The following is a 15,998-nucleotide window of genomic DNA, read 5'->3' as shown; positions in this document are numbered from 1 at the left end:
CTGGATTTGCTCGGCATTTGTGTAGGTTTATTCAGGAGGGGGCAGGGAGTCGTCAAGGCGTCAATATCAGACAAATGGGAGGGGCCATTCTCAGCAAGGAGTGTGCAGCGCGCAGCTGGCCTGCCAGGACTTATGTGGGAAGGACTGTCCTGATCAGCTTGGCGTTGCCCGGCTTTGCATCTGTGTCCGAGGAAGTTGCACACACACTTTGCCGAGGGCAGGGGAAATCCTCAATGTGCGTTTGGCTTCCGGAACTAGCAGCTTAGTCTGCTTCAGGCCACCAGATCATGACTCTTCCTTCCTTCGCCCAGGAAGAAGAATGTATACGTGGAGGGAGATTCCACAGGCCCCTCTGCCCTTCCAAACCCAACCAACCTTGCTTCCCACGTCGGACCCTGCAATTGTAGAGCCGGGTGCAGTTGAGCTGCCTTGGAGCCTGCCTGTGTTTCAGGTCCCACCAGAAAGCCTTGGCCCTCTACCTTGTCTGAGAGGAAGTTCTACTCTCCTGACACTTAAAATTTTATTTTTTGGCTGTGCCATAAAGCCTGTGGGATCTGAGTCCCTGACCAGGCATAGAACTTGAGCCCCATGCATTGGAAGCCAGGAGTCCTAACCACCGGATCACCAGGTAAGTCACTCTCCTGACACTTTATAGACAGAAGGCTGGGGGCTTCTTCACAAGCCCTAAACAGTGCTTACTGAAGAGCAAATTGCCGCAGCCAAGGTGCTCAGAGTACAGAGCTCTCTCCCACAGCCTGCTATACCGGGCTCATGTCTTTGTGGCTTCTGCCTTCGGTAAACCCTCCTTTTCCAAACGCCACTCTTCAAGTGCTGCCTCCTCCACGGAACCTCTGCGCATAACTCTTGCCCCGGTTAATTTCTGATCCACACTTCCCAGTTTAGTATTTAATCAAGTTCCCTTTTCAGGAGATGGTCCTTTCTCCCGAATGACGCGATTTGAGGGCAGGGACAACATCATTTATTTCTTTTTTGTACATCCCCTGAGTAACAAGGACCCTATTTGCTGAACCAAAAACTTGCGACACATAATCTGAAAAGTAAGAAAAGGCCATCTGTCCTGACAGATCTGGGCTAGAATCGACCTCGCTTGCCTGGGTGGGCGTGCACCCGAAGCTCCAGCAGAGCCGCCCAGTCTGCAGCAAGCTATGAATGGATACGGAGTAAATGAATGAAAGGGAGTGAATGAAGAGGTTTGCGGGGGGTGGGGGGATGTCTCTGGCCGTGGCTAGAGGTGACGGTCTCTGGGGGTGGGCTTCAGCGAGGATTCGGCTCCGGGGGAGGGCCTGGCAGGGATGCCCTGAAGCCACTCCCCGACCCGCGCCCAGCCCGCCCCTCGCCCCGCAGTGGTACGCGCCACTCCGAGCTCCCCGGGCCCGTGGATGCCCTTCGTCTTGAATGGAAGTCGCCGAGGCCGGAAGTGGAAGGGACCACTCCAGAGGACGAGGCGGGGGGGGCCACGGGCCCGCCGCGTCTTCATTGAGTAACCGAATCGGGGAACATGGAGTTCCATGTGCGTCTTATGTAAAGAGAGCGACGGACGCTGCGGCCAATGGACGCACAGCACTCCCAGGCCCCGCCCCCCAAGTATGCAGATGAGGCGGCACCGCCGCCAATGGCGGGCGCTGGGGGCGGGCGCGGAGAGCGGTCACGTTTTCCACTATGTGACAGCGGCGAGTCCGCGCCGGCGGCGGCGGCGGCGAGAGGCCCTGCCGAATACACGCTGCTTTCGGCCGCAGCGGCGGCGGGGTCGGCGGGCCGCGCGCGGATCGTCCAGCGGACTGGTTAGGACGCGGCTCCGGTGAGTGCGCGCGACGCGGCGGGCGTGGCGGGCCGGCCTGGGCGCAGACCGGCTTCTGGCCGCCTAGCTCTCTGGTTACGTAACCGCCGGCGGGACAGCCCTGGCCCCTGCCTCGGGGGGCGGGTGGTGGCCTGGGGTCTCCGTGGGCCGGCTCCGGGCGACGGCAGAGGATCCTCTAGTCCACAGAGATGCAATCGGAGGGTCTGCTGGGCTATTTCACTCATCCTGAAACCGGCCTGGGGCGAGGGGGGGGGGGGGTCGTTATTCCCATTTGGCAGATCCAGAAACTGAGATCCAGAGAGGTCAGGCCCATGTCTGAGGTCACAGAGCTACTGAGGGGCTGTACAGCGAGCTGTCCTTCTTAGACGATTTTCTTTTAGGAACCCTTCCTCTTTTCCCCTTCTTTCCCCCATCCCCCAAGGAGGGAAGGCTGAGGAAGGCCAAGGCAACCAAGGGTCAGTGCCACAGCCTCTGGGAAGATGGAAGGCCCCTTGGGGAGCTGGCTTCCTGCTCTTGCGGACACAGAGCCAGGTCTCCAGCTCAGGAAAGGCCACTGGTGGCCACTGGTCTAGGAGCCCTAGCTGGACAGCCCATGGGTCCCCTCGAATAGGTGAGCAGAAGGACAAGACGGATGCTGGACCTGAGCACAGATGCTCATCCCCTTTGCCCACCCTGGACTCTGTGTGTTTATTCCCTCTCCTAGGTCGGTAGAAGAAGGGGGAGGGTCCTGTTTTGTGATACAGCCATCACATTATCCTTCTGGGCTGGACTTTGGCTGGCAAGTCCTGGATAGGAACCAGTGTGTGTGGGTGGGGGGTGGGGTGGGGTCTGCTTACCCCTCCAGGAAGGCCAGGGTAAGCGATGACAACTCGGTTGCCAGGGCTTCTGTAACCTACACAGAAGAAACCAGTTGGGAAAGCTGATTCACACTCACAGAAAAACAGAGCCAGAAGGTACCCTGGAAATCATCCAGGGTAACCCCTTAGCTTGGCAGATGAGGAAACTGAGGCCCAACTGTCTGCTGGGCGCAAAGCATGGCAGGGCCAAGCCCAGGCTCAGGGTGCCTGCAGGGTCTTTCCATCATCCTGAGGGTCTTTAGCCGGATCAGGATGAACTTCAGAAGTTCTTCGAAGGCCTGGGATTGGGTGTTGCCGAATCTTGAGTGAACTGGAATTTGGAGGGCAAGGGCCCTCAGGTCCCCCAAACATTAAGAACCCCAGCTCCATGGCAGAAGCCCCTCCACGAATACCTCTCATCACCCACATCCAATACAGCAGGGCCACTGACCTCCTGTCTTGCTGCAAACGGAGTCGCCCAGCCCCTCCCCCAGCCGGGGTTTGTGGTCCTGGGCTGGTGTGGCTAAGGAGGGAAAAGCTCTACCTGAAGGCTTTTCTTCAAAACTGAGTTTTAAATTCAAGGCTAATCACTTTTTGTCACGAAGAAAGTGATTTTTTTTTCCTCGCAAAAAGTGATTAGTGGGTCGGGAAGATCCCCTGGAGAAGGAAAAAGCAACCCCCTCCAGTTTTCTTGCCTGGGAAATCCCACGGACAAAGGAGCCTGAAAGGCTACAGTCCATCAGGTGGCAAAAGAGTCCGCCACGACTCAGCGACTAAACGACAATCACTTTCTGTAAGGCATCTGAGTAAAATGAGGAAAGGGACTCCTGTTTCTTCAGTGGAAGCAACGTGATATGCCAACAGGGATGGTGCCGTGGGTGTTGGCAGTTATCTGTCGCTGTCGTCTCGCTGTGATTCACACTGGCTCAGAACGGACGCAGCCCGGGCTTGCAGCGGGGGCTGGGCGCTGGGGGGAGCGGGGGGCTGTTGCCTGCCCGGCCCTGGGCTGCTGCTTGGTGACCCAGTGCCCGCCACACCCCCGCCTCAAGGGCTCGTCTGTGAGGCTGGGCTCAGGGTAGGTGATCTCTGAGGTCTGTTTCCATCTCTAGCTTTTTTTGTTTTTTTCCGTTCTTATTGGAGTATAGTTGCTTGGCAGTGTGTTCATTTCTGCCCTACAGCAAAGTGGATCAGCTGTTGTTGTGTACTCATTGAGTCGTGTCTGACTCTACATATACATATATCCCCTCTTTCTGAGACCTCCGTCCCCTCTCGGTCACCACAGAACATTTTAGTGGCTTTCCCTCTGCTGTACAGTAGGTTCTCTTTAGTGATCTAGAGACAGCTGTAGGTAGCGGTGTATATACGTCAGTCCCTCATCCCTAGCCTTTTGGATTCTGTTCCTCTGCAGACGATTCCCACGGGAGACAGGAGACAGGGAACATGACCCACCTGAGGGCACATGGTGTTCGTCTGTGAGGCTTAGAAGGGAACAGGGAAAGTTCCTCTCATTTGCACTATTTGTCACCCACACTGAACTTTCAGAAAAATAACTGGTGGGCACGCCTCTGTTTTTAAATGATGATGTAATAACCTCACGGGGCCTCAACAAATCTCAGGCTCTGGCAGGTCCCTGAGTCGCTGGCGGGATCGCTCAGCGTTCTGTCCAGAGAAAGCGAGTCACTGAGAACTACCGTATTCGGCAAAACTGCCTAGAAACGCACCCTGCCGACAGCTCTGCAGACGCTCTGCGCCCTGCGGAAGGCGGGCTGCCTGCCAACCGCGGAGAACCCCGGAGGGGGCCCGGACCCGACCTCTGAGCTCTCCGTAGGCACCTCTGCAACAAGCTGGTTACTGTATTTCCAAGTCTAGAGCGGAGCAGAAGCAGTCAGTGAACAGGCGAGCGGTGCAGGTCACGGACAGGGCCAAGGCCACTGTGGTATCAGAGGCGGGCAGTTCCGAAGATGGAGGGGGCTTCGGGCTGAGTGCTGGGTCTCCCCAGCCCCTGAAGGCCTTGAGAGTCCTCGCCCCCCTCCTGAGAAGAATCGGAACAGCTGGGCTGGTCCCGGGCACCCAGACACTGAAGCCAGCCTTAAGCAAAAAAAGCAACAGAGGCTTTTGCGTTTGTTTTAAATCTTGTGCTTCTTAAAGGTGGTGCAGCTAAGAATGCCTGAGGGGTCTTAGGGAGGAGAACACGCCTCTCCCCAGCCACCTTCTCTTCCATATTTGGATGGCTGCAGTCACATTTTCCTCGGTTACCAGCGGTTTCCATGGAGAGTGCCAGTGTTTATTCAGCAGGACAAACATTTTCTCCAGATTACAGCAGCCTGGCCTCAGGGAATTGGCTCCTGCCAGGAAGTAGCAACCGGGTTATAATATTTGGGGCTGTAAAATACGAGGGCTTTCAGAAACAAAGTACAGGCTGTGAGGTCCCTGTTACGTAAAGTTCAGAAACAGGGGGAGTGAACCAGGCTGTGAGAACTCAGGCTCGTGGGGACCTGGGGTGGAAGTAGGGAGCAGGGGTGGGGATGGGGACCACCAGGGGCCCCTAGGGGCCAGCAGCATCTGCCTCTGGGGCTGGGGGCTCAATTTGTGGACACACAGCAAGGTGTCACCATCGGCAGGTGTCTCATCTTCCATTTCAGCTGGTCTTCGGTAATTGAGCCTGCCCTGATTTCTGGTCTCTGCTTTCCACAGAGAAGGGCACGTCCCCCTCAGACCAGGGGTGCTGCGCGCAGGAAGCGTTTACCGTCCTGGCAGTGCTGGGGCTCAGGCTATGTTTTCGTTCCCCGTTTCTTTCTACTGTTTATTGTGGAAGCTGTGAGTGTGTGTGCAAGCAGAGAGGACGGGGAACGAAGGCCCCATCCAGCGTCGGCAGGTTTCTGCTCTCTTCCACCTCCCTGCCAGCTTCCTCCCAGTCCCGAGTGCCGCAAAGCCAGCCCAGACGGTGATCTCACCGTGGACGGCACTTTCTAAGTGTTCCTCTGTCCTGGCCAAGCAGCCCCGGCTACTGAAGACGTGGCCAGGGGCCCGGGTCAAGGGCGTGAGCGCAGCAACTTGCCTTCCGTCTGGCTGTTCCCCAGAGCAGCTCCCACGTGTGGACGTCTCAGAAGTGGCCGTGGCAGGTCTCTGGCAGCAGGCGCCCGCCTGCCTTCCCCTTAGCCCCTCTGCAGCCAGGCGGTCCCTTTCTGCCCCGGGCCCCTGGACTCATGAGGAACGCCCCCCCCCCCCGCCCGCCCGCCCTGGTGGAAACACAGGCTTCCCGGGGCTCCCACGGAGCCCTGGCACGCTGGCGAGGGCGGGCGCTCAGTGGACGATTGTGGAAGGCAGGAGGCAAAGTCTGCTTTGACAGGCACGTTGGTTTTGCCAACTTGGCAAAATGAGGTCAGTCAGTTAGAGCTGTCGGTGCTGAGCGACGCTTTTTCTGGAATAATGAGGCTCAGACGGTTGGTCTGTTGTCTCCCGTTTCTGCCATGCTTGCCCTACACTCTCAGGGCCTGGGACCCGTGAAAACCAGGGCTTCTCCGAGGATCTGGGTGACAAGCCCCGGGCGTGTGGAAGCACCGTGTGCAGGCCTCCTCCACGGGGCAGCCAGAGACAGCACTCTTGACAACGAGCTATCTCCTTTTTTTAAAAAAAAAAAATTGTTTTCCTCTTACCCTGTCTCTTTTCCTCTAGTGATTGGCTGTGCTATGCTGTGCTTAGTCGCTCAGTTGTGTCCGACTCTTCGCAACCCCACAGACTGTAGCCCGCCAGGCTCCTCTGTCCATGGGATTCTCTGGGGAAGAATACTGGAGTGTGTTTCCTTGCCCTCCTCCAGGGGATCTTCCCAACCCAGGGATCAAACCCCAGTCTCCTGCATTTCAGGCGGACTCTTTACCGTCTGAGCCACCAGGGAAGCCCCTAGGGACCGTAAAAGCCAGCCCTTGCTGGAGGCTCGCTGCGTTCCATACACTGAACCACTGTCCTTCAAGCCTCTAAGCAGCCAGTGGGTGGTGGGTGCTGCTGTGGCCCACTTTACAGACGGAGAAGCAGGGCCGCAGGATGTGCAGGAACTTGCCCAGGACCGAGGTCAGGAAGTGGAGGAACCTGCCAGAGGTCCCACTGTCCAGGGTCTGCTCACTTAGCCCTCCACTGCCGCCCCCTCCCCTTCAGAATTGACTCAGCAGAAAGGCCCCACCCCGCTGCTTATCTGGGGAGGGCTGTGGGGGAGACAGGTAGTGTTCAGGGAACCCTGGGAAGCAAGCAAAGCACGGAGAAGCCCCTAACAGGTGTCCCAGCTCCCACCTTGCTCTGCCCTGTAACCCTGCTGGCACGTGAGTCAGACCTTGTTGCACAGGCCCCTACAGCACTTTCCATCTCACGCAGAAAGCAGCCACGGCCTGGCTCTGACCGCACGTCAGCCACCTGCCTTCCACCTGGCCCTCTGCCCCAGACGCATCCATCCTCCTCAGACCCACCAGCCTCAGGACCTTTGCACTTGCCACCCCCCTGGCCCATCCTCTCAGTCTCTTCAGTCTGTCTTGGTTTGGGTTCTCTTAAAAGAGCGTGCAGGCCAAGGCTTAAATGCTGGCCCTGTACTGGGAGGTGTAATCCCAGGGCAGCTGAGGTGAGGGAGTGGGGAGTGCAGAAGAGACGACTGTGACACAGAGACACACACGCACGTGCATGCGCGCGCGCACACACACACACACACACACACACACACACGACGACACCCTGCTTCACAGACACCCAGCTGGCCACTCAGCCCCTTGGGGTCTCATTGAAAAAACTATCCAAAAAAAGATGAAGGAAGGCTGCAGAGAAAAGGACAGTCTGTTCTAGGGAGGGATGGAGAGGCAGCACCGCCCTGGGGGGCCGTGGTCCCAGCTCACCCAGGGGGCCCACGCCCCCTTGGATCCCGCTGCCTCACCCAGCCCTTCGGCTACAGCAGCGGGGGAAGCCGGGGCTCACCCCGTGGTGACCTTGGCGCTTCATCCAAGGTCACACGTGTCCAGCAGAGACTTCTCGTGTGTGGGCCCCGAAGTGACCAGGCAGGAGCGAGGCCTGCAGGCTTGGGGAGTGCGGCCGCAGGGCTCTGAGTGAGCACGACCGGGGGGCGCAAGTGCAAGGTCGCGCGTCACCTGTCTGTGGGCCTTCCCTGGCCCCCCTTCCTGATTCGCACCCAGCTGCTCCCACCCCTGGAGCCCTGCTCTGCTTCTGTCTCAGCTTCCCTCATCTGCCCTGCACGCCGTTCCCTCACTGACGGTCTCTTTTCCGCACTAGAAGGTGAGCTCCACGAGGGCAAGAAGGCGGTCCCGTTCTCTGCGCTCACGGGCCCCAGCACTGTAGGCAGAGACGGCTGAGATCAGCCCCGCAGAGCGCCAGCTGTCCTCCTTACGGCGGCTCCTGTTGTTCTGTGGCCAGCCGTTTGTGCCCTGGGGTCTTCCCACAGCAGTGCGCCTGGCTTCCGTCTTTTTACTGAGTGCACAGTCTCCCCTCAGCGTAAACGTCCCGGGGCTTGTGCCCTCACACCGTGCGCCAGGCCCTGGGCTGCAGCTGGGAGGGTCTCGAAGCTCCCACGACCCGGCCATCTCGGTGACCCCGGGGGGAGAGGCCAGACAGGGGACACCCAGCCCACGGGGCCAGGAGGAGGCGGAGCTGCTGGTGCGGGCCACCGGGCCAGCTGCCGGCTGGGTGCTGCAGCAGACGCCAGGCCCCGAGGTCGGAGCCCAGCCTGGGCCCGGGGGGCGGCTGCAGGGAGGTCGGGCCCCGCCGCGCTGGCGACCCCCGTGCAGAGCAGAGCCGTGCTCTGCGCCCCGGGCAGAGAGGAGCTCAGCTGGCCCGCATGGACTGCAGTAGGGCCCGCTGAGGCGGGGCCCAGCCAGGTGGGCCGGGTGGACACGATGCCAGTAGCCTCCTTGCTGGTGGTCCTTTCCGGGTCTTTCTTCCTACATGCCCCACACTCACACGTCTCTGTGTGGACGGAGCAGCTTCCCAGGGGTGAGGAGGGGCCAGGCTGTAAGCGTGGCTGGAGGTGCCCAGAGCCCCCGCTCCAGGAAGACTGTTGGTCCAGCACAGGAGCCCTCCTGTTGGCCAGCCCAGGGTGCTGCCGGTCCGCTCCCCTTCGGAAGCCTCATCCTTTCTTTGCATGGTTCCTCGTGTCTTAACGAGGTGGAGCATCTTCCAGCACGGGAGCCCTCCTGTTGGCCAGCCCAGGGTGCTGCCGGTCCGCTCCCCTTCGGAAGCCTCATCCTTTCTTTGCATGGTTCCTCGTGTCTTAACGAGGTGGAGCATCTTCCAGCACGGGAGCCCTCCTGTTGGCCAGCCCAGGGTGCTGCCGGTCCGCTCCCCTTCGGAAGCCTCATCCTTTCTTTGCATGGTTCCTCGTGTCTTAACGAGGTGGAGCATCTTCCCAGGTCAATAGCTCTTACCTGGTGCATCTCTGTGTGGAAACAGCTGTTCTTAGTCTTCCGTCTCTCTCTTCCCAGACGTTAGCACCTTTCATTCTCTATCACGTTAGCTAGAACTTCCCTGAATGTTGAAGACCAAGTGGTAGATGTGCTTGTTTGTTCCTGACTTTCGCAGCAGAGAGCTGGCGTTTGAGGTTCTCGTGATTCGGGACCAGTAAACAGCTGGTCTAACACCACAGTGAGATGCTCTAACAGCCTTCCTCTGTGGCCCTGGCTGTCTCCTTTCGGCACGTAGACTTTCTCTTCTGAAGATCTGATATCACAGCAGAGATGTCCAAGAGTAGCGTGACTTAGCGTCCTTCACAGGGAAACTGTTTGCTTTTTCCACGGGTAGAATTTTCATTTTCCTTGAAAACATCATTTCATCAGGACACAGCCAGGCTTCGACCCTTCTCACATGATGTTGCCGGGAGCTCAGGGAGTCAGGCACCTACAGATCTGTCTTCAGGATGGTTTCCTTCTGTGTGTGTCTCTCTCTGTGGTTTCTGTCTCATTGTTATGGTGTCTTTTGCAGAAACAGCTGTTATCTGCAGGTAAAAAAATGTGGCTTTAATATCAGCCCTTTCCCTGGGCATGTTTAAGACGTTTCTCGCTCTCATCCTTTCCACTGCTGAGTCTAAACTGTATCTGTATAATTCTCTGTTCTAATGTGACCCTTCCACCTCAGTTTGCAGCTTTAGCTCATCTGTCGTTACGTGTTTCACTGAATCCGTCATTTCTTGATTTTGTTTGTGGTATAGAACCGGTGCTGTCCTAAACTTGCTTGTTCCCTTGTGCCCTGCAGGTTGTATTTCTCTTGTCTTCATTGCACTTCTTTTCTAAAGCCGCGGTTGGCTCCTTTCTGCTGATTGGTTCGGGAACCACACAGGGTCTGATCAGACCTGCTGTTTTCGTTTTGCAAAGAGTGCTGTGGTTGGGTTCTGCACGGGCCCCATCCTTGGAGAGGAGGGGGCCCTGAATCCAGCGCTGCCTCTTGCTGTGTGTGTGGCCTGGGCAAGTCACCACCTGTTTCCCCTGGAACGGGATCCTGGTGTGCTGTGGACAGCGACCACGGGGGTTACCCAAGCCAGCGCGTGCCACGCCCCCCACCCTGTCTGCAGAGCCACATCCGCCAGAGTCCTGCCCCTGCGGCCTCTGGTCCAGGCCCCCGAGCACGGGAAAGCTGCGGGGGCACATTCTGCCTTCTGGGTGAGGGGGTCCACTGCCTGGGCCCTTCAGCTCTCCTGCTACTGCTCGGGGCCAAGGCTGGCCTCTGGGAACTGCGTCTGTGTGTCCCCCCGCCTTCTGGCTTCCTGACCTCCAAGGCCAGGAGGAGAGTGGAGCGGGGTTTATGCCCCCACCGCCAGGCCGCAGGTTGCCTGGTCCCGCTGCTTTGGGGGCTCCTCCTGCCCCTCCAGGCCCAGGGGAGAGAAGCAGGCCCAGACCCCGCCACACACACACACCTGGTCGCCCCAGAGCTGCACATTGTTTGCAGTTTTCTCAACCCTGACCACATCCGCTCGTGCGGGGCCTCCATCCTGCTCTCTATGGGTCCGCAGGAGGGTCTGCGTCCTGCCGGGACCGTGGGGAGGCAGCCTCCAGGGTCCTGCTTTTGCCCCGTGACCTCTTGGTCTCCCGTCCCTAGGCTTCCCGTGCAGCCCTCCTGCCCTGGGTCCTCACTGTCTTTACTCACCCCAGCCTACAACCGGTCAGTCTCTCTCTCCAGCCCCCATCCACCCACCTACCCCCCCAAAGCCCCAAAGTGAAACTTTCTGTCCAAATAAACGAAGTTCCCAGAGTCTGCTGCTTCCGACCTGTCTGTGGCTCTGCATGGACCCCACAAAGTGTGGGCCCCACGCTGGCTTCATATGGACCCCCCCACCCCCCGTCGCCATGAGGGCTCCCACTGCCCTGCCCTCTCCATGCAGTAACCCCCCTGCCTCAGCTTCATTTCCCCCTGAAGCCTCCCCACCTGCAGCCTGCTCTGGGTCTCCCATAACTTGTGATGGCTGAGCTATCTGAACCCTGCTGCACCCCCATCCCTGGGAGGGCCATCAGCAAAGGGGTGTCCGGGGCTGTGGCTGCCCTCCCAGTTCAGGGTAGCTGGGGGCCCAGGGCACAGGAGCCACACCGCTGACCCCGCATCCCCCAGCGAACCTGGAGGAGGGCTCCGACAGGGCGTCCCTCCTGACAGGCCGCCTGCCCCCGCACGCCTGACCACAGTCTCTGCTCTGCCAGCTCTGCCCCGGAGCCAGCATGGATGGCTGCGCCGACCACACGCCCAGCCCCAGCGCCCCATCCAAGGAGCCCGCAGAGCCCTGGGCCAGCCAAGCTGCCCTCCAGGAGGACGTGGACATGAGCGGTGGCTCAAGCGGGAACGAGACCAGTGAGAACGGCTCGACGGGGCGGGACTCGCAGGGCAGCGACTGTGGCGACAGCGGCCGGGAGCTGGGGCTGCTGGTGGGGCCACCGGGCTCTCTCCAGGGGTGGGTGCGGCCGAGGCCCCTGAGGCGAGGCCCGGCCTTTGTTTTCTCGGTGTCTCGTTCCGTGGTAGCGTGAGTGCTTTTGCAGTCTTTAAGTCGTGATGACCAAGTGTCTCGAGAGTTTTGAAAATCTTATTAACTTAGTTCAGTTCAGTGCAGTTCAATTGCTCAGTCGTGTCCAACACTTTGCGACCCCATGGACGGCAGCACGCCAGGCCTCCCTGTCCATCACCAACTCCTGGAGCCTGCTCAAACTCACGTCCATTGAGTCAGTGATGCCATCCAGCCATCTCATCCTCTGTCTTATTAACTTATTAACAACTAAACTCTCCTGAGGTCTGTCCTTCCTTATAATGGTGATATGGGTGTAGGATTGTGATAGATGCATGATGAGATGACAAGATCTCGGGAGGCAGAAGAGTCAGGTAACCCTGAACGATGCTGAGTAGTTTACAGAGCATGAACTTGCTACTCTAGGCTAGGGTTTGTATTGCCCAGAACTTCCTTATCTGGTATCCAGAGGTTTTCCGTTCGTTTTCTCTTAACCTCGTGTTTTTCCTGATTGACTTGCCTGTCATCCCTGGGTGGATGGGGAGGACAGGGATGGACACGCTCTTCTGAGTTTTGGATTTATTTTTGTTCTTTTAGTCCAGAAACCTTTGGCCTAATGATGGCGAAGTCTGAACACCACCTGTCCACCAGTGGCTGCAGGTAAGGCCAGTTACCACGGCCTCCATTCAGGGCCTTTGGAGAGAGAGAAAGGTTTGTCATGAGACGAGGTTGTGGGGGTGATGTGACTGTTTTCAAGCTTCTGTTGGAGCCCGTCAGTCTGAGCAGCTGTGCCTTCTGTGAGTCCGGCCTCATCCTTTCAGACAACTGGCCCCTCAGGCTGCTCCAAGCCCCTGACGGTGCCGCAGGCCTGCAGCCCCTCCGGCTCTGACTTGGCAGGCCTTGTCTGCATCTCAGACACGTACCTGGAATGTTCCTGACCTGTTTATTTAGGTGTTTGTGACAAACACGTCCTTAATTCCATATTGACAGATGCTTTCCCATCACCACTGGGGCAAAATTCAGACCTCAGTCTCGGGCCTGGGGGCGCTATGCCATCACCCCTGAGGCCCCATCCTATCACTCTCTGGATCCTCTGTCTAAACAGCCTGTCTCCCTCTGCCAGTGCCCACGTCCCTGTATCCTTGGATTTGAAGATCCTCCATATACACTTGGTCTCCTCACCTCTCCTGTCTGCTCATTGCTCACATCTTTGTCCAGGACGCCACCATGCTGTCCCCTGGGGTCTCCATCACTCACTCCTTCTCTGTCTGAGACCGGAAGGAAGACAGAGCTCAGCAGTGGGGCGGGTTGGTCAGGTGGTGGGTAGGGCCTTGCTGGTAGAGAAGAGCCAGCAGGAAGGACGCTCTCCAGCATTGACCTGGTTAGAGAACTGCTTCTCCCGGCACGGTTCCTCTTCCTACGAGGGACGCAAGGCACGTCTGCAGGCAGCTTTGGTTTCATAGCTGGCGGGGGCACCCCTGCATCCTGCGTGCCCACCAAGAACACGTAGACTGCAGCGTCCTCGCACCCCAGTGGGGAAGTAGGGCCAGAGGCACAGTGAAGGCAGCACCTAGGGTGATCACGTCCTTCTTCAACTCCGCAGCAGCGAGCAGTCCACCAAAGCCGATGCCCACAAAGAGCTCATCAAAACGCTGAAGGAGCTGAAGGTCCACCTCCCCGCGGACAGGAAGGCCAAGGGGAAGGCCAGCACCTTGGCGACCCTCAAGTACGCCCTGAGGAGCGTGAAGCAGGTGAAAGGTAGGTGTTTGTTCCAACCTGTAGCAGTAAGTCTCAGATCTCCCCAGATCAGAGCTTAGACTGGGTTGACTTTCTGAAACTCAGTCCTGAAATAGCAGAAGGAAATCATAGAAGTCTGATGAAATTGCAGCTGGTTGAAAACCTGAGTTCATCTTAAGTTTTCTATTGTATGTGACTTTTAGAGGAAAGGAAAAAAAAGCAGGTAGAAAACCAGCCAATAAGAGAAACATGCTTATTAATACAAGATGGAGCTTTTGTACCCTGGGCTGGGGTCCCGTCACGTTCCGGAGTGTCCAGCGCCTTCCTGGCCAGAGAGGAGTGTCCAGTGCCTCTGGCCAGAGAGTGCTGATGTGCATGTGGGCTGGGGCTGTGAGCAGCCCCCACACCCAACCCAGCCTGAGGCTGAGGGCTTGCCTTTAAAAAATCATGTGAGGGGACACGAGGAGGGTGTCGCCCCAATTTTCTTTGTTTTGCCTCATTTTTCTAAACGTGTGAGTTTCTACTGTGGTAGTCTTTCCACCAGGAAGGCGGGCAGGTAGGCCCAGTGACCTTTTCCATCCCAGGCAGTAACGGCCTGCGTGATCCATATGCCACTTCCCTCTGTGGGTCTGTTTGGATTTTATCATTAGATGGAAGAACACAAAAGAGCTTTCAGAACCATCAGTAGAATCGAAGGGTTTCCCTGGCGGCTCAGCGGTAAACAATCCACTTGCAATGCAGGAGACACAGGGTGGATCCCTGGGTCGGGAAGATCCAGGAGGAGGAAGATCCTCCTGGAGGAGGGCATGGCAACCCACTCCAGTATTCTTGCCTGGAGAATCCCATGGACAGAGGAGCCTGGTGGGCTACAGTCCTTAGGGTCGCAAAGAGTCTGGACATGACTAAAGCGTCTGAGCACGCACACAGCAAAATCAGCTGAGGCCTTTACCTGAGACAGCACGTGCTGGACTCTTCACAGAGGCGGTGCGGGAATCCACGAACAAACACTGCAGGCTCCAGAAGGCTCAGATGCCTTGTGTTTCAGTAAATTCCACATCCCATGAATAACTCCCAGTAGAGCTTAGTCTTCCTTTAGCAGCTCTGTGACCTGGCCTTCCACCGAGCCGGTGCCCCTGCCCTGGGTCTCAGGTAACCACAGGTGCCCCTGTCTCCGGGCAGGTAAGGAAAGCATGACCTGGAAGAGGCACCAGCGTTGCTAGCGCACTGTTCCGCCTGCAGCCCACCCCCAGGAGCCCAGGCCCAGGACGCCGCACCTGGGGTCACCCCTAGATGGCTTAGCTGCGGAAGCCGGTCACCCAGGGCCCCTCTGGACGGCTTGGCCGCGGAAGCCGGTCGCCCGGGGCCCCTCTGGACGGCTTGGCCGCGGAAGCCGGTCGCCCGGGGCCCCTCTGGACGGCTTGGCCGCGGAAGCCGGTCGCCCGGGGCCCCTCGGCAGAGTGGCCTTGCCGCCCTGTGTGGTGCCCCAGCATGAGTGGCCAGCATCTTCAGTTCTTTTGTACACAGTTTGTTCCCTGGGTTGCTTCCGTGCCAGGTGTGTTTCTAAGAGTCGATTCTGTCCAGATGGGAGTGTCCAGCCACCGAGGGGTGGGTACAGGGGGCTGTCCCACTGTCCTGCCTGGAAACAGCAGCGTGTCATAGCATCACAAAGACAGGCCTGTGGGGGACGCGAGCTCAGGTGGACTGTGTGGTCGTGTTCCTGAGAAGCCTGGGAATGTTCCTGAGAGGTTCCTAAGAATGATTTAAAAGCTCTGTCATCAAAGGCCGTCTGACTTTTCAGGGGAAGAACACCCGGACTTCTGTTTGTTCAGCCTTCACACTTCTCTGGTTCTGTGCCCACTTTCTCATGAGAAAGGCATGAGTTAGGCACCGAGCTGAGCCCTCCCCATGGTCTCTCCGCAGCCAATGAGGAGTACTACCAGCTGCTGATGTCCAGCGAGAACCACCCTTGCAGAACCCACGTGCCCTCCTACACCGTGCACGAGATTGAGGGCATCACCTCCGAGTTCATCATGAAGAACGTGGTGAGCGCCTGACCGGAGCCGGGTCTTCTCCCAGAAAGCTCGTGTCCGCTGGCCGAGTCTCCCCGGGGGAGCCGGCCGAGCCCTGGCTTCATAGCAGCAGGGCCGGGACTTTCAGGAAGTGGGTTCCTTCCTTAAGAAAACAGTTTAAGTCAGGGATTCAGAAGCAGCGGCCATGTGCTGGCTTGTGCTGCTCTCTGAGCCTGACTCCTCGCAGCCCAAGCGACTCCACCCCACATCAAGGGCGTGAGAGTGAGCCCCCACTGATGGGAGGCCCCACGTGATGGGGGGAAGGGGAGGGACACAAGTAGCCCACAGGTGGGGCCCACCCTGAGGTCTGGGAAGCGGGGTGAGTCGCCCCCAGTTTTCAGTCAAGAGAACAGACTTAAGGGCAAGTGGGGACCCAGAGGTCCCAGAAGCACAGCAGTCCTGGCCTGGAGAAGGAAGGGGCTCCTGACCCTCCCAGCTCACTCCTCCAGTGCCCCTGCTGCAGCTTAACCCCAGGGGAACCCCAGCCCCGAGCTCAGAGGGCCAGTTGGCCAGGAGAGCCTGAGTTTGGGCAGGGATTGAGGCCCCTGCCACCTCACGCGTCACCTGGGCTA

General features: G+C 58.3%; 1 protein-coding gene across 4 annotated transcripts in view; it reads left to right on the top strand.

Moving 5' to 3' along the window:
* Window positions 1-1,592: 1,592 nt before the first annotated feature.
* Window positions 1,593-15,998, top strand: part of PER2 (period circadian regulator 2) — a 42,723-nt gene continuing 28,317 nt past the window's right edge. The window contains exons 1-5 of one of the 4 annotated variants that reach the window (XM_024987697.2): window positions 1,669-1,819; window positions 11,325-11,572; window positions 12,218-12,280; window positions 13,224-13,378; window positions 15,278-15,399. In XM_024987697.2, coding sequence (XP_024843465.1) covers window positions 11,343-11,572; window positions 12,218-12,280; window positions 13,224-13,378; window positions 15,278-15,399 — 570 coding nt within the window. In that variant the 5' untranslated portion in view covers window positions 1,669-1,819; window positions 11,325-11,342. Of the gene's footprint in view, window positions 1,820-11,324; window positions 11,573-12,217; window positions 12,281-13,223; window positions 13,379-15,277; window positions 15,400-15,998 lie in introns of those variants that run through there. The other 3 variants (XM_059883534.1, XM_024987696.2, NM_001192317.1) reach the window with 3 other exon arrangements.

Source organism: Bos taurus, chromosome 3 (genome assembly GCF_002263795.3).
Source record: "Bos taurus isolate L1 Dominette 01449 registration number 42190680 breed Hereford chromosome 3, ARS-UCD2.0, whole genome shotgun sequence".
Lineage (NCBI taxonomy): Eukaryota > Metazoa > Chordata > Mammalia > Artiodactyla > Bovidae > Bos > Bos taurus.
This window is presented reverse-complemented; position numbering and strand designations above follow the sequence as displayed.